This window comes from Chanodichthys erythropterus, chromosome 13 (genome assembly GCF_024489055.1).
Source record: "Chanodichthys erythropterus isolate Z2021 chromosome 13, ASM2448905v1, whole genome shotgun sequence".
NCBI lineage: Eukaryota > Metazoa > Chordata > Actinopteri > Cypriniformes > Xenocyprididae > Chanodichthys > Chanodichthys erythropterus.
Genome location: NC_090233.1, coordinates 45,376,843 through 45,395,608, shown reverse-complemented (window position 1 = coordinate 45,395,608; position 18,766 = coordinate 45,376,843). Strand labels below are relative to the sequence as shown.

The 18,766-nt window shown below is 40.5% G+C and overlaps 1 protein-coding gene across 2 annotated transcripts; it reads left to right on the top strand.

Moving 5' to 3' along the window:
* The first annotated feature begins 1,720 nt into the window (after positions 1-1,720).
* Positions 1,721-8,362, top strand: LOC137034463 (arrestin domain-containing protein 3-like). 2 transcript variants are annotated; one of them, XM_067407396.1, is made up of 8 exons: positions 1,721-2,049; positions 3,044-3,085; positions 3,247-3,307; positions 3,924-4,071; positions 4,246-4,342; positions 4,944-5,200; positions 5,374-5,434; positions 5,667-5,861. In XM_067407396.1, exons 1-8 carry the CDS (start codon positions 1,788-1,790, stop codon positions 5,732-5,734), a joined length of 996 nt encoding a protein of 331 aa, XP_067263497.1. In that variant the 5' UTR covers positions 1,721-1,787; the 3' UTR covers positions 5,735-5,861. The 2 variants fall into 2 exon arrangements, with proteins under 2 accessions (XP_067263497.1, XP_067263496.1); XM_067407395.1 differs by lacking the exon at positions 5,374-5,434 and having other exon boundaries at positions 5,667-8,362.
* Positions 8,363-18,766: the final 10,404 nt, after the last annotated feature.

The window sequence follows — 18,766 nt, the reverse complement described above, 5'->3', positions numbered from 1 at the left end:
AGCATATCCATCTTAGATACTATCTAAAATATTAATAAAAATAACACTATCATTAGAAAGTACTAAAGCTTTACTGTCATTCTACGGTGTTTTTTAAGATAAAGTTATAGATGCTCTAACACACCAGTAGGCTAATTGGGGTGGGGTGTGCAAATAACACAAAAAAATCAACTGGGACTTCATACCTTTAATGAAATAGAGATCGCGAGATGAATCCAATCCGTTGCACTTGTATAACTCTCAAATGTTCTCTCAAACTAATGAGCACGTGTCCAAAGTATAATTTTTTCAAAATAGTGCAGCAGTTTTAGTTATAATATCCTAGCAGTGCTGTCGCGAGTTGTATATCCTCCTGGTATTGTCATTGTAGTAAATATCAGGAACAAAACCTTTAGCCAATGCCACGACGATCCAACAACGTGTGTTTCGCATGCGAGCACATGTACACAGACTGACATCTGTCTCGAGTATGCAGCAAGCCATATATTGTATAAATAATCCAGAAAAAAGGCACAAATACGGCTGGGCTGAGATGCCAAATTCAGTGGCTGAAATTAGCTGCTGAGGTAACATGACGGCTCACAGACAGCAGCGCCAATCTACCTGTCACTCAAGTGACCACGCCCTTAATTATGCAGAACTTTAAGGCTTAATATAATTTGAACGGATGAGTTATAAAAAAAAATCACCCCCCTCAGAGTTGTCATGAAGGGCAAAATTAGCAGTATAGACCAAAACACAATTTGAACCAACTTGTAAACATGTTTTTTTCTGCTATAAACTTGGCCAATTTAACATGGGACTCTATGATTCTGCTCTCTTTTGGAGCCTGTCCTAGCGGCCAGTCGATGAATCGCAGTTTAAGTTACTTCCGTATTGGCTTCACGAGAGAAAGGGGGAAGTTGCCGCTTGGGCACTAGTGATGGGCATTCCGGCTCTTTTTCGTGAGCCGGCTCGTTTGACTCAGCTCCCTGAAAAGAGCCGGCTCTTTTGGCTCACAAACGGCTCTTTAAATAATACATGTTTTAACTATGACTTTGATTATGATAGGTGTGAAAACAGTTTTAATTAAATTATTAAATGAACTCATACTCACAATGTCTCACAATTTCTTTAAAAATGCATTGATTTGTTATAAAAAAAAAAATACTATTAAACATTTGTATTTAAATTACAACTTTTTAATGTATAGAACCAACATTCAAAACAAATAAAATCTGAACAACATAATAGAACCCATATTAAATATTAAAGAAAAATAAATAACTGAAAGGATTAAACTGGTCCCTCTTTTTCTCTTTTTTTATTGCCATATGAGCTCTCACTAGTTAGGATATATTATTCATAATGAACACACACACACACACTGCTGGCCATATTTTTATTTTATGAGAGATTTGCATTCAGAAATGCTGTTTTTCCTCTCCTCCGAGTTTCGACTACAGACCGTGAGGCTGATCAGACAGTCGAAACGAAAGAGTGTGTGTGCTTATATAGCCTAATTATATTTTTTTGTGTTGTTCTTTGAATTATTAGTCTATTGTTTTAAATAAAATTAAAACCATTCATTACATAATGATTTAATCTCTATAGGCTATATTTTGAAAAATAGAGTCGGCTCTTCAGATATGTGAGCCGGCTCCCGACGTTCACATAAAAGAGCCGGCTCTTAGAGTCGGCTCGTTCGCGAACGACCCATCACTATTGGGCACACCCGACATCTACCCGCTTCACCTACGAGAACGAGAAGAGCCCGCGTTGAGTAGCTGTAGTGTGCATGACATAAAATGTCAAGATCCATCAAAGAGCTTAATATCCATTATGACCCTATTAACGAAAGCAATACTTTTACTAGTGGGGACATTGTGGAGGGGCGAGTTGTTTTGGAAGTGACCAAAGAAATAAAGGTGGATAGTCTTTCTGTGAAGCTGATGGGAGACGCGAACGTGCGCTGGACTGAAGGATCAGGCGACAATAAAACAACCTACAGCGACCACGAGAGATACTTCAAAATAAAGCAATACTTCATTCAAGAGAGCTCGAAGAAAGGTAAATTGCACAAAATAATAAATGATTATAAGTCGCTGTAGTAGTTTACTGTTATTATATAATTAAATAATACACACATGTACTACAGGACATACATGCAAAATAAATGTTCATAGTGAATTTACAAGACAAACGTAGTTGTTGTTGTTTTTGTTGTTGGTGTGTGTGTGTGTGTTAGGGTTGGGCATCTAAGGTATAACGCCGATCCGATACGCATCTCGATACAAAGTATCCGATCCGATATATTAACGATACATGTGTAGCATTTTGCGATGCAATACGATACAATTCACACCCATATCACGATACGATGCGATAATTCAGCAGCTAATTAGATCAAGTTTATGTGGTGATGTGAAAGAGGGTGCGGTGCCATTGAATTAGTTTTATTATTTATTAACCAAGTAAAACCAATACTTTTTTACAAACTGGCTTTTCAAGTGAGATATCAGATTAGTTGTACTGCCTGTGTATTTTACAGATGCACGGCACATTTTACAAATTGCATCTGTCTTGTAAAATCCATTGTGTTCCCAAACTTTAGATTTAAAATTCAGCGGAGGATAAATTATCTCGGCGTCCGACAAGTTTGTTTTGCTTACTCCTTGCGCTTCCTGACAACTACCTTTGGGCGCATCACTGGCTTCATCCGTGCAGCTGATACATTGAGTTGTAGTGTACACACATCCGCAAGTCCGTTGCTTAGGCCTACTTTATGTAGGTCGATTTATGCGCAAAAAAAAAACAGGTTGACAACAATTAATAAGGAAATACATTCTGTATTAAAATGATAAGCTGTATCTCGGAAAAACCGATGCATCTCGATTTGCTTCCAAAATTTCATTCATCCTCTGCTGCTCTGATGATGCACTCGCATCGTGCACGCGCATGACCGCGTATCGATCGGTTAATCTTCCCATCCCTAGTGTATGTGTGTGTGTGTAATAAGATTGGGAAATAATACCATTTGCATTTCTTACTGTGATGTCTACAGGCCAAAGTGAAAAGAATACCACTCTTGTAAGTGGAGAGACTTGTAAGTGACGGGTTTTCTTTTTTACCTTGCGCTAATAAATAAATGACATACAAATCTTGCATGAAACCTGAAAAGATTGTTTGCTGACATTATAGTAATTATGCTTGTTGAAAAGGGAGCACAACCCTCTTTTAACCCATACAAACGATTATGTTTCTAAGATGGATCAGTGGTTACACCAGGAAGTCATGTTTTTCCATTCAGATTTCAGCTGCCTCAACAGTAAGTGATAAAATACAATCTTCAATGGTATTCCAATGGTAGTTGTTCTTTAGTTTTTAAATATGTGCACCGCAAAATAATAATGATATTTGGCATGTGTAATTCACAGCCCATAAACACAATATAGAGAACAAATGGGCAAATAAGCAAGAGCCTACAATAAGAATAAGCAAGAGTTACTCACGTAATGGTTCCCAGAGTCAAAGTCGAAGTTGAAACAATGGGGAAACTCCCTTTGTTGCATCCTACTTCCATTTAATTCAATCAGTATGCCATTGTATTTTAAGCAAAACTAGCCACTGCATCATTATCTTTTGAAAAAGCAGATGTCAGTCATATAGTCATTGCTCATTATTCTAGAATAGTTTATTTAATAAAATTCTGCATGTGTTGTGAAGTAAAAAAAAAAAAAGTTATAAAGAATATGCAGGTATGTTAAATTATTCCAAATTATTTGGAATAAATTAAAAACCTATTATTATACAGTGGCAATGGCTAAAAAATATTACATACATACATGCATACTTTTTACTAATGCATACATGACCATACTGTGCACTATAATGCTTGTCAGTCATTTGAGTACCTAAATATTTTTATTTTACTTTAATTTCAGAAATATGCCTCCATCTTTTAAAGGATTTCGTGGCTCAGTTAAGTACGTCATGACAGTAAAGCTGAAGAGGCCTTGGAAGTCATCATCTACTACATGTACCGAATTAACCTTTTTACCCAGGAATGATGGGACCAATGATCATTTAATGGTATGAATTACAATACCATGTTTGAGTCTCTTTGGCACTCATCTATTGATAAATAGAGAGATTATGTAACTGTATATACTGTCATCAGAATTGCGATTTAAACCATTTGCTTTGACCAAGAGCTCAGAGGAAATTTTATGTGATGTAGTTAACTCATTTCAATATGTTATACAGCAACCACAATCTGGCACAGAAGACAAGAAGATGAAACTTTTTGGCTCAGGAAAAATGTCAATGACAGTAACAACAGACAAAACTGGCTATATGCAAGGTGATCACCTGTGTATCTCTCAAACACCTCAGTCAAAGCTGCCTAAACTGAAGACACTAGCCTGTAATGCCAATAGACGGGTTTTTCCATCAACATAGTTTTATGCACATTTTGAGACATTGCATAAAAATCCTGGATGTAAACAACAAATGTAAATAAAATTTCCCAATTTTGTGTAAATACATACACGGTCACAAATAAAATTTGCATAAAAACATATACAGTCACTTGAGGTGGGTACATTTTTTATTAGGTAAGAAGACGGGCATAAACTGTGATGGAAACAAATTTACTGAATAAATTCCTTGATATTCATCAGTATCTTAAATCTCTAAAAGTAGTCATTCTGAAATACTGAAGTGAAAGACTGACAACAATTTTTTTGACTTCCATTTCCATTGATATTTAACTCCAATTTCTCTGAATGTGACTGCTTTGTTCTCCTGAACACACTGAATGGAAACACTGCTTTATCTGCGAATAGGTTTTACTTAAATTTGCAACTTGGATGGAAAACCCGGCTATAGTCATATTGTCCTTTTTTTTTTTTTTTTTCCCAATATTGATAAATGTTGTCTCTAATTCCTTGTAATTGCTGCAGGTGAAACAATCCAAGTTTCTGTTGATGTTGACAACTCTTCATCTCGTGACATCAAGCTAAAGTACAGCCTCAAGCAGAAACAGACGTTCATTGCTGGCAGGAGAACTAAACATGCATTTGAGGATATAGTCAAAGAAACTAAAGATTGCATACCATCTGGAGAAAATACAAAATTCATAGTGGACATGAACCTTCCACGTGACCTGACTGTCACCATTGAAAACTGCAGAATTATAAAAGTGCAGTATGAACTCAAGGTGCAACTTCATCTTCCTTTGTATTGCCATATTTAAAGTGACAGTTCAACCCAAAATTAAAATTTACTCGCCCTCATGTCATGCCTACGACTTTCTTTCTTCTTTGGAACACAAAACAACAAAAAAAATAAATAAAAATAATTGAAACTGTTGAAACGTTATTTAAATTTCAGAGTATCTTCCTTTGTGTCCTGCAGAAGAAAGAAAGTCATACAGGTTTGAAACAACATAATGGTGAGTAAATGAAAGAAACTACTATTGCTACTTAACTATTCCTTTAATTTTCACAAATTTCTTAAATGCTTTTTAGTTTGTGTACTAAAAGAGTCTATAACAACATTGATTTTGCAGCATGGACAAGATTTTCCAACAAAAAGAAAAGCAAAAATGAATTATTTGTTTTCTCTCCTTTGTAACTTCAACACATATTGTCACAGTTCTCTTAAACTACATGATTGTCTTTCAGGTCTATCTGGATGTGTCTTTCGCCTCAGATCCAGAAGTCAAATTCCCTGTGGTTATTCTTCCAGCTGACCAACAATGTCCTCCCTGGCAAGGCCCACCTGCAGGATTCCAGCCATATCCACCACCTCAGCCTAACCTTGTGCCCTATCCTGCTGGACAACCATCTCCATACCCCAACTTATATGACCCTACAGCTCTACCCCATCCAGGAGCTGCTGCAGGGCTTTATCCAGATCCAAATGCAATGCTGCCTGGTTTCAATTCGACTCCATCTGCACCAATTTATGATCCAAATCAAAGCACTAAAGAATCCTTTCCTAATGTGCCTAATTAGTCTCCTTCACCAGACAAACCTCTGACCACCACTTATGTGTCAATTATAACTTCATGGTGTTATATGCATGAATTCAAGCTTGGTGCCTATTATTGTGCCTTTTAAACTTAGCACTTTTCTTAAAGGGTTAGTTCATTGTGGTGACCCTGAATAGTCGACGATTCGAATCTTCGATAGGAGGAGCCTGATTCGACTCCCAATCTCACAGTCGAATCGTCGAAGAGGTGTTACGAGACGAGATATGGGGGCGCTTAATATCTGATTTTACATATAGGCTAAACATACCGGTTCTTTCCTAATAGGTTAATATACAGCCTATTATTTTAAAACTATAAATAAAAATGTGAAAAGAAAGAAGCTTTTAGTAAATATTTTTTAATGTGCGTAAATAAATCCAACCTGTGACCGATTTAAGTTTTTCACTTCCATGATCCGTGACCGGCAGATGAGCATCTTTACGGCAGGGATTAAATCTTCAACAATGTCTGGGATAAAGTGTACAATTGGATGCACTTTGAAATGGTAAAAGATGATCAAAAAAAAAAAAAAAAACGTATGATGCAAGTTGTGCCAACAGCTCATGTCCTAAAACTCAACAACGACAAACACTGCATCGCGCTTCTGCCGGTCAACGAGCTGACTATAGCGCGCTATTTGAAAAGACTCAAACAGACACAGCCAGATCGCGTGAAAGACTGGATTTTTTCTCTCTCAGTCAGGTAGGGTAGCTAAAAGTGATTTCAAACTATTTCAGCCGCTTGTAATTTGATTTTTGGATGCTGTGAATGTTTAGCTAAAAAGATTGCCACTCCAGTTTAGCGTTTATTGTCTCTGCAGTTAAAAAGACAATTTAAAGTTGACAATTCTAACTTTAATTTTGTTATTTTAATAATTTCTTTAATTTTAATTTATTTATTATCTGATTTAACTATTTCTGTCTTGTGTTTTGAATATATGTTCCCCTGCACTTCAGGCATTTGGCATTTTTAAGTAGGCTATTTTCATTTATTAGAACGGTTCTGTTCTAATTCAATTCTGTAAATTAATGTATGATAAAAAAAAATATATTTTTTTTATTAAATTATTTTATTTTATTTATTTATGTATTTATTTTTTTGTGCATCAATGTTGCGCTGTAGATTAGTTAAAGCTTGCACAGACAAGACGATGTAATTTGATTTGCCGACATATGAAATGTATCTGCAGTGTGGTCTTTCTGCAGTTATAATAAATATATTTTAAAGTTTATTGATCCAAAATGTTTTTACTCATTTTCTTCTATATCTTTGAGAGTGCTCTGTACATCGTGGCTGTGAATGTTTAACCACATTGCCTTTCATTTGTTTAAAAAAAAAAAAAAAGATAAAATCATGGTCAGTTTCGTCTATCACTTGACAGGCAGTTTGGTCGGTTTATTAGAAAGATGTTTCTCTGTGCTGTGTGTGAAAGAAAATAAAAGTTGTCTTAAGCCGCGGGTAGACAGCCAGGCCTTACTTCATTTTCTGTGTCCCGCTCCATCTCGTGCACAGGTTCAGCGCGCACGAACCTTTCAAAGTCCGTGCGCACTCTCTAGCGGACTGCTGTTTTTCTAGTGATCGGAATCGGATTCGACTATGTAAATCCGTAGTCGAGGACACCCCTAGTTCATTGTCGTTAATTACTCACCTTCATGTCATTTCAAACCCAGTAAGACCTTCATAAAAGTAAGGTTGAACCACTGTAGTCACATGGACTATTTTAACGATGTCTTTACTACCTTTCTGGGCCTTGAAAATGGTAGTTGCTTTGCTGTCTATAGAGGGACAGAAAACTCTTGGATTTCTTCAAAAACATCTTAATCTGTGTTCTGAAGATGAACAAAGGTCTTACGGGTTTAGAACAACATGCGGTTAGTAATTGAAGAAAGAATTTTTCGTTTTTACGAGAACTAACCCTTTAATGTTACAGGGAATGTATATAATCTTCAGTTTTTGAGATGTCGGGGTTTTTTTGGCCTTATAGTTCACTGTCCAGTTCCCCCTTTTCCCCTGTGCTCCAAAAACACAGGTCTAAAAACTTTTCTATCCTTTATTACAGTACAAAAACATTTTTAAAAATGTAACTGATCACTCCTGAAACTTATTTTGCTGATAGTACTGCATTTGTTTGTAATACGTGTTCAATGTGTAATATGTGTTCATATTAGAGGATACTGCAGCTTTTTCTTAGTACTAGATCTGTGGTTTTGACCTCCGTCCATGAAATTTAGATTGTAATTGCTGCAAAAATGTTACATGATTGTTTGAGTTTCTTACCAGTTATGATTATTGCATGATATGTCGGTTACTCAAGATTCAAATGCAAAGTATCGACTAAAGGTTTAATAAAAGAGACAATGTGAAATTATGATAAAATAATTGTTTTAATCCATGTCACTACTTCTCAGTCTTGATTTCAGCCTTGATTATTTTACAATAACTTGTTTTTTGTTTTGCTAAAGCTACAAAAGTTAAGATCAGTGAGTGATTTTCTTTTGTTCTTTGATTAACATTAATGACAGACAGCAACAGGTACACTATATTGCCAAAAGTATTGTGACGCCCCTCCAAATCATTGAATTTAGGTGTTTCAAGCACTTCCATGGCCACAGGTGTATAAAATCAAGCACCTAGGCATGCAGACTGCTTCTACAAACATTTGTGAAAGAATGGGTCGCTCTCAGGAGCTCAGTGAATTCAAGCGATAGGTTGCCTGTGCAATAAGTCCATTAGTGAAACTTCCTCACTACTAAATATTCCATGGTCATCTGTTAGTGGTATCATAAAGTGGAAGCAATTGGGACCAACAGTAACTCGTAGGCCATGTAAAATCACAGAGCGGGGTCAGCGCATGCTGAGGCGCACAGTGCGCAGAAGTCGCCAACTTACTGCAGAGTCAATAGCTACAGACCTGTAAACTTCATGTGGCCTTCAGATTAGCTCAAGAACAGTGCGTAGAGAGCTTCATGTTATGGGTTTCTGTGGCCGAGCAGCTGCATCCAAGCCTTACATCACCAAGTGCAATGCAAAGCATCGGATGCAGTGGTGTAAAACACATACCACTGGACTCTAGAGCAGTGGAAATGTGTTCTCACATCTGTAAGACCTTCCTTCATCTTCAGAACACAAATTAAGATATTTTTGATGAAATCCAAGAGGTTTGTTTTATTTTTTCTTGTTGCTTCATAACATTAAGGATGAACCAGTCACATGGACTATCTGATGTCTTTACTACTTTTCTGGACTGTGAATGAATGACTGTAATTACGTTGCTTTCTATAGGGCAGGGGTTCCCAATCACATTCCTGGAGGCCCCCCAACACTGCATGTCTTCCATGTCTCCTTAATCAAACACATCTGATTCAGATCATCAGCTCATTAGTAGAGACTCCGAAACATGAAATAGGTGTGTCAGACAAAGGGCAGATACGAAATATGTGGTGTTGGCGGGCCTCAGGAACGTGGTTGGGAACCACTGCTGTGAGATTAAAAAAATAAATAAAAACTTCTCGGATCTCATTAAAATTATCTTAATTTGTGTTCTGAATATGAATGAAGGTCTTACAGATGTGTTAGATGAGGGAGACATTCAAGAAGTACAGTGGTGGGAGTCCTTACAGGTTTGAGAAGCACTGCTATAAAACAACCTGTCCTTCTCTTGTCAGCCTTGTTCGCTTTCTGCGGTTGCCATTGTTCTTATTTACATTTGTTAATATTTTTAGTCATTTCGAGTGACTTGAGAGGGTGTTTCACGAGTTCACACTTACAAATAAGTCAGATAAAATAAATGGTATACGTATTTGGCGTGCTGTCTGGGGTGAGGGCTCCGAGCTCAGTATTTGGCACGAACAGTACCCCCCTAGGAAGTAACCAAGTGAGTGTGAGGAGACGGCGTGGTAGAGGGATACTGAAAACTGTTGAGGATTCATGGGTGAGTTGACTGTGGTTATATGCCTGAATTGAATTTTTTTCTTTTGTGAAGTTTGGATAAAGGGAAATGCTGTTTAGCTTTTCTGTTTGTTTTAAGCCTTGTCAAGTCAAAACCCCAATTTCTATGACATTCTCAATATAATTATAACATTCATTATTATTTTTTTAAACATTTATAGTTTTATTATTGTCAGAGAGGTAAGAAAGGCTCCATCACCATCCAATCACAGAGATCACTGTCACCAGAATCACCTGCACCTGATCATCATCTCCTCATCACAACAGCAGCATATAAGCACACACTTCACTCTGGCACTTTGTCTGGTCTTGTTTTGAGTAGGACTCACCTGTCTTCACTTACCTGTGGACTGTGTATGCTACAACCCCTGGCAAAAACTATGGAATCACCACACTTAGAGGATGTTCACTCAGATTTTTTACTTCATAACAAATAAACAAATCACATGACACAAGGTTTTGTTCATTCTGGCTTCATTAAACATACCTCAAACAAATGCACTTTTTATTACTATTAATGGCATGTCTTTTTCCAGAGCAAGTAGAGGAAAAAAGTATGGAATCACTCATTGTTGAGGAAAGAAAAAAACAACGTGTTGCTCCTCCTCTTGCTTTTGACAGCCTAAATTCTTTAAGGCTTGGACTTCATTAATGAGAAACAATATTCCCCATCAAGCTGCTTTCAGCTTTCTCAAATGGCGTTTGACCGATCAGCTTTTCAGGGTGGAGCCTTGTCATGGATCAGTGTTTATAATTTCCACATTCAATTTTCAGTTGGATTGAGATTTGGACTATTTGGTGGCCATGTCATTGAGTTGATGTGCCTTTCCTGAAGAAAAGCTTTAACACTCTTTGCTCTGTGTGCATTATCATCCTGAAAAATTATTTCATTATCAAACCAATTTTCTATCGACGGAATAAGAAAAGTGTCCACAATTTCAATGTACACCAGTGCATTTACTGTTGAGGTAATGATTATCATCTCCCCTGGTCCTTTATCTGACATGCACCCCATATATCAAAATGACTGCTTCAAGTACAGCTTCATGCAACAGCAGATGTTCATTGTTGGGGAGAGAACTAAAAGAGGTTTAAGATACATAATCCAAGAATCTAAACATCGCATCCTATCTGGAGAAAAGCAAGAATTCATAGTAAACCTGAAGCTTCCACGTGACCTGACTGTCACCACTGAAAACTGCAGAATTATACAAGTGCAGTACCAACTCAAGGTGCAACTTCATCTTCCTTTGTATTGCCATTTAAAGGGATAGTTCATCCAAAAAAATTACAATTCTGGCATCATTTACTCACCCTCATGTCTTTCTTTCTTTCTTGTGTGGAAGACAAATAGAATCCTGAAAAATGTCTCTGTGTTATTTTGTCGATATGTCAGCTGGGTCCATTCATGTTGTATTCGATTGAATTGATCATTCAGTAATTCTTCAGAATATTTTGTGTTAGAAGAAAGAACATTTTGAAACAACACCAGGGTGAGTAAATGATGACAGAATTTTCAGTTTTGAGAGAACTAATGATCACAGATTCTCAAATGTTTGTTACTTCATGTTGTAAAAGTCAGCATTGATTTTAGAGCATAAAAAGATGACTTCCTAAAAGAGTAAGGCAAAAATAAATAATTTGATCTGTTTTCTCTCTTTTGTTACTTGGAAGTTGGCTTCCAGTCCACTTGACTTCTGTCCCCTGTCTTTCAGGTGTCTCTGGATGTGTCTTTTTCCTCAGATCCAGATGTTATTTTCCCTGTGGTTATTCTTCCAGCTGGCCAACAATGTCATCCCTGGCAAGACCCACCTGCAGGATTCCAGTCATATCCACCACCTCAGCCTAACCTTGTGCCCTATCCTGCTGGACAACCACCTCCATATGAAGAACTTCACCCCAACTTATATGACCCTACAGCTCTACCCCATCCAGGAGCTGCTGCAGGGCTTTATCCAGATCCAAATGTTGTGCTGCCTGGTTTCAATCCTACTCCATCTGCACCAGTTTATGATCCAAATCAAAGCACTAAAGAATCCTTTCCTAATGTGCCTTATTAGTCTCCTTCCCCAGACAAACTTCTGACCACCACTTATGATGTGTCAATTATAACTTCATGGTTAGCTGCATGATTTAACATCAGCGTCTATCTTTGTGCTTTATAAACTAAGACTTTTCAGGAAATGTAGCAGGGAAAGTAGCTGCTGTTCTTGGGGTGTAAAAAAATCTCTGACCACTCCAACTAAAACGTATTTAGCTGAATCTGATCGTACTGCATACTGTTCTTTTTAGAACATGTTGCAGCTTTTTTGTTGCTGTTGTTCTAAATTTTCACTTTTGAAACTGTAATTGTAAACTGTAATCTATGAACTGTAATTGCTAAAAACTTTTACATATTTGCACTAGTTTCTTTACAAAGTTATTGTCAAGTGTATAGTGTATGTGTTTTGGTAGGGTTTTCTCTGTTCCTGTCTACCTGAGTTTGCCTGCGTTCCCTAGTTAGTGTCCATGGTTTTTAATTAGTCCCACACTTCTGTTCTGATTTATTATTATTAGACTCTCAACATACACACAAATCTCTAGGCATCAAATACTTTAATCCCCTATATCAAAAAAAAAAAAAAAAATGTATCTTCACCCTGGCAGGAGTTTTCAAAAAAGTTAGGTTTCAGTGACCACTGCATTTGCATATGGAGGAATGGCCAAACCACTTAAAAAAAGAAAAGTGGTTTTGAAAATATCTGTGTTCATGTGGGCAGGGCCAAAGTGTGTCAGATAAGTGGCACATACAAAATGTGCAGAGCGGTGGTTCCCCAGGACCAAGATTGATAACCACTGATGAAGACACTTTTGTGTATATCACTTTAGATTTTTTCTAATATGGACTACACTTCAGCTCTCTATTAGATGAAAGTAGTTTGAATAAATAGTGGCCAGGAAGAAGACTGACTGATTCCTTTATATATACTTCAAACAAAGTTCTTTTTCGTTCTTCGTTTAAGAGTAAAACGAAATTCGAAATGCGTGACCAGCGATATACTGTAAACGAACATCTGACTGCTGAGAGCAGCGGTTAGATGAATATGTAAATACGTGCTGTACACTTTTTTTCTCAGTAGTAAAATAAACAACAAAAATAAGAAAACTGCAAGCATGTTTATAGAAAGCATAAGAAAAGTGTCTGATCATAACAACATAGGTATGTTAGCTTGAGCTCTGCAAATTAGCACTCCAGTCACATTTATTTATATAGTACTTTATTCAATAGATTGCTTAAAGGTCCTCTAAGTGATGTCACGTGTTTTTACACATTTTTTGTCACATACAGCAAACATTTCCGCTAGCTGCCTGTCCCCTGAACACACTGTAAAAAAAAACGCGGCCTCTCTGTAGTCGCCACAAGCTCCAAAAACAGCAACAAAAACAAACTGGTGCAACCTGGACCTAGTCTGGGTAAACCCAGCCTGATCTGCCGGCAATTTGATTTTGCTCGGCAACTCAGTCTGGAAGCCCGTGCATTCGTTTCTGCTGCGCTGTTACACTTTTGCGGGAACCAATCACAGACTGGCTTATACACCTTGCTCGCTATTGGCGGGTATAACACGATGACGATAGAGAAGCGACAGCAAGCAGCTTTCAAACTCTATCTGATCTACCCGTCACTCAATATAACAATGCACAATCACAGTGACGCAGATTGTGTTAAACATTTACCTTATCTGAGAGAAATGTAGCAGAGTGTTGATCCGACAGTCTCTTCATAGGAAGATTACAAACAGCGATTAATGACACACAATGATTCTCTGCTGTTATTTTGGTGGTTTGCTTCACGATTTGAGTACAGGACTCTTTTACTTCAATGCCCCTTGTTGGTAGACAATATTTTTATTATTTGCTCTATATGTTTCGACTCCCTGCTTCTTGAATCTCGCGCTAGGGCGGCTATATTCCGCATTCATTTACACTGAACCAGAACAGTATCAGAGTCGCCTTTAACTCACGACGATGCTGAATGACTTCTTTAGTTAGCAAACAAATTGCTCGAGTGGGTGTAAATACCGATCACTTTCATGTTTTTTTGCACAAACTGCAAACATCGCTCTATGCCATTGCTGCTTCTGCAAACCGCGGATCAATGCTACAAACCAATACAAACTAAACCTGCATCTCAATCAGCTCCCTATTTCCCTAGTGTCACAGATCCCTTGTTTCCCTGGACTCCATATCCCATGATCCTCCTGTTCTCCACACCTGCACTCACTTCCCTCGTCATCTCCCCATCATCACGGATCACCTGCACCTGGACTCTATTATCTGCACTCCCTTTAAAATGCACTCACTCCCTGCACTCCTTGTCTGTTCTCTGTGATGTTAAGTGTATGTTTGGTGCCTCCTGCCTTGTTTCAGTAAAGAAGTGTATGTATTGTGGAAATCCGTATCTGCCTCGTCTCTCTACACCAGTACACGTAACAGAAGAATGGACCCAAAGACGTTGGATTTTCACAAACTGGAATATGGAGACTCCCACCAGCTCCCTGGCTCCTGCTCCTCCAAGGCCTCTCTCCCATCTGGCAGCCGGCGATCGCCTCATCGGGCTCCTGCAGGTGGGTCGTTCGCTGGAGAGGTATGTGGAGGAGTTCGTTGAGCTTGCTTTTTTGACTAACTGGCCCGACGCTCAGTTGATCGCCCTGTTTCTGGATGGACTGGACGACAACACTATCCGTTTTGATGAACCTGTTTTTCGTTTCTCCTTAAGCGAAACTATCAATTTAATTTTGTGGTTAAATGGCTCCAAATTCTTCGTGGACACGGTTCATGATCAGTGTATGTCTCCAGTCCATCCGGAAACACGGTTGGCCGGGCCAGTCAGTCAATCTCCGTCTTCCTCCGCATACCCCTCCAGCAAACTCCCTGCCGCTCCAGTATCTCCAGAGCCCGCTCCAGTATCTCCAGAGCCCGCTCCAGTATCTCCAGAGCCCGCTCCAGTATCTCCAGAGCCCGCTCCAGTATCTCCAGAGCCCGCTCCAGTATCTCCAGAGCCCGCTCCAGTATCTCCAGAGCCCGCTCCAAGTTCTCCAGAGCCCGCTCCAAGTTCTCCAGAGCCCGCTCCAAGTTCTCCAGAGCCCGCTCCAAGTTCTCCAGTCCCCGCCGAGCAAGGTTCTCCAGTCCCCGCCGAGCAAGGTTCTCCAGTCTCCGCCGCCGAGCAAGGTTCTCCAGTCTCCTCCGCCGAGCAAGGTTCTCCAGTCTCCTCCGCCGAGCAAGGTTCTCCAGTCTCCTCCGCCGAGCAAGGTTCTCCAGTCTCCTCCGCCGAGCAAGGTTCTCCAGTCTCCTCCGCCGAGCAAGGTTCTCCAGTCTCCTCCGCCGAGCAAGGTTCTCCAGTCTCCTCCGCCGAGCAAGGTTCTCCAGTCTCCGCCGCCGAGCAAGGTTCTCCAGTCTCCGCCGCCGAGCAAGGTTCTCCAGTCTCCGCCGCCGAGCAAGGTTCTCCAGTCTCCGCCGCCGAGCAAGGTTCTCCAGTCTCCGCCGCCGAGCAAGGTTCTCCAGTCTCCGCCGCCGAGCAAGGTTCTCCAGTCTCCGCCGCCGAGCAAGGTTCTCCAGTCTCCGCCGCCGAGCAAGGTTCTCCAGTCTCCGCCGCCGAGCAAGGTTCTCCAGTCTCCGCCGCCGAGCAAGGTTCTCCAGTCTCCGCCGCCGAGCAAGGTTCTCCAGTCTCCGCCGCCGAGCAAGGTTCTCCAGTCTCCGCCGCCGAGCAAGGTTCTCCAGTCTCCGCCGCCGAGCAAGGTTCTCCAGTCTCCGCCGCCGAGCAAGGTTCTCCAGTCTCCGCCGCCGAGCAAGGTTCTCCAGTCTCCGCCGCCGAGCAAGGTTCTCCAGTCTCCGCCGCCGAGCCCTCCGCTCCAGTCTCCGCCGCCGAGCCCTCCGCTCCAGTCTCCGCCGCCGAGCCCTCCGCTCCAGTCTCCGCCGCCGAGCCCTCCGCTCCAGTCTCCGCCGCCGAGCCCTCCGCTCCAGTCTCCGCCGCCGAGCCCTCCGCTCCAGTCTCCGCCGCCGAGCCCTCCGCTCCAGTCTCCGCCGCCGAGCCCTCCGCTCCAGTCTCCGCCGCCGAGCCCTCCGCTCCAGTCTCCGCCGCCGAGCCCTCCGCTCCAGTCTCCGCCGCCGAGCCCTCCGCTCCAGTCTCCGCCGCCGAGCCCTCCGCTCCAGTCTCCGCCGCCGAGCCCTCCGCTCCAGTCTCCGCCGCCGAGCCCTCCGCTCCAGTCTCCGCCGCCGAGCCCTCCGCTCCAGTCTCCGCCGCCGAGCCCTCCGCTCCAGTCTCCGCCGCCGAGCCCTCCGCTCCAGTCTCCGCCGCCAAACCAGCTCCATGCTCCTCCACCCACATATTTACTTTATTCCTTGGACTCCTCAATATTATCCTAAACCTCTCCAAGTATTTTTTGGGGGGGGGCCAAGTACCCGTGGGTGGGGGACATGTGGGCGCCACACATGTGGGTGGGCCTCTGACATGGCAGCCCTCTACTCCTGACCCGCCGTGGCCCGCCAAGGCTCCTCCTGTTCTCCACACCTGCACTCACTTCCCTCGTCATCTCCCCATCATCACGGATCACCTGCACCTGGACTCTATTATCTGCACTCCCTTTATAATGCACTCACTCCCTGCACTCCTTGTCCATTCTCTGTGATGTTAAGTGTATGTTTGGTGCCTCCTGCCTTGTTTCAGTAAAGTGTATGTATTGTGGAAATCCGTATCTGCCTCGTCTCTCTACACCAGTACATGTAACACCTAGGTGGTGAATCAGTATATCATGAAAGTGAATGTGGCTGATTCCCTGATCAGTGCCCTGCTACTGAACTAGGGAGCTGATTGAGACACACAGTACACCTGAATGGAGTTTTCTCATTGCTCTGCAAAGTACGTCACCCGGATCATTGATCTGATTGGTTGAAGGACTATCCAATTGCGTGACTAATGCTCGTTGATCACGCCTCTTGTGCAGTAGGAAATGCATAGCAAACTCCCCAGAACAATGTTCAATTTTAAATTGAGCTTGGTCTGGTGATAGCCAGACTAGCCTGGACCACGAATCCTAATAAACACGCTCCAGCCAATAACCGACAAGAATGATTTTAAATGCGCATTCATGACTGTTTCAGGAAGCACGGATGGGAGGAGAGGAGGAGGCGGAGGGAGGGTCTAGCTTGCTTCTGTTTTGTTTGACAACACTTCGAACGTCAACAGGAAGTTACTCCACTCAGGATCGCTTAGAGAACCTTTAAAATCAAGCAGCTTTACTGTATCAAACATGAAAAACAGTGTCAGTGCCTCATTTCATCAGAAGTACAACTTCATTTTGTACTAAGCGGCTATACAGTGTGTTCATATCAAATATTTAACGAATGAAAAGGATTTTAAAGAGCGTGTGGCAAAACCTCCTAACTCCATTGGATCCTCAAACTGTCAATCAATTTTGCAAGTTCTTTACCAACCTAAACTTCACCCAAAAGGCCTGTAGGTGGCACAAAGACTTAAATTTAACCAACTATGACAACTTCGTTAGATGGTAAATCAATACAAAACATGGTTTTGGTGAGCGCTTTGTAATATGTATTCACATTAGATTTTGAAGCAACAATTCGTTTGCAATAAGCCAAACCAGATTCTAATTGCCCAGCAAATTCGTAAAGCAAAGAAAAATCATTTCTAGCTGATCAACATTATGAAAACTGGTAAAACCTTTAGGAACTTCAAAAGATAAAACAGCGAAATTCCTAATATTACTTCCAATATTTCCAAATTATATTAATTTTCATAGAGCAGGCCAATATCGTGACGATTATTTAAATCTAGAGAAGCAGATATCGTTATCGTGATAAAATACGATTAATCGTGCAGCCCTAATTTAATTTAATTTGACTTGACATTTGATATTCAACAGTATCCTTGACATTTATTGAACAGTGCTTTTGATCTGCCTGCATTGACACTATTCTTTAAAAGGAAAAATGATATACCAATTATCAATGTAAATCTGCTTTGACACAATCTGCATTGTAAAAAGTGCTATGTAAATGAAGGTGACTTGACTTGACTCGAGATCGCATCTCCGAAAACGTCAAAACAAATTGTAAAATAGGCGCTGTTATTAAATATGAGGCACATATTTCAGGTCTAAACAACTACATTCTCGCCTAAAAAACTATTAAAACTACAGTTTGTGGTACAAGAAGTAGTATTTGTAAAAAATTACGGTTGATTTGATCGGCCGCCATGACGGTCACTTCAAGCGGAGTGATACAAACGGTGAAAAGGCAGTAGGAGTGCTGTTATCACTGAAATATTGCATGGCTATCAGCCAATCAGATTCGAGAATCAGACAGAACTGTTGTGTATATATATATTTTGCTGGCAAAATTTTATAAACAAAACTGCTTAAATTCATCCCCAATGTTTAAAGTGTTTATAGTGGAATTTGATTGTTTTATGTCTTCTCTAAAATTGTTAAAAAACATAAAGTCATTCATTAACATTTTATGCTATGCTATGTCTTTTATTTATCCTATCTTCAATTTAAAATAAATAAATAAACCTTCAGACTGCACTGAACATAACAAAACCCTGTGTCGGATATAGTTATGCAATCTAATTACTAACCAGGCAATTGGAGGAAGCGTCACGTCCTCAACCCGTGCTTTATGTAAAAAGAATGTCAGTCCCTCTTCATCTACGAGAATGAGAAGAGCCTGTGTGCTGTGTAGCTGTAGTGTACATACATGCTTAAAAAAATGTGTAGCTACAGTGTACATACATACATACATAAA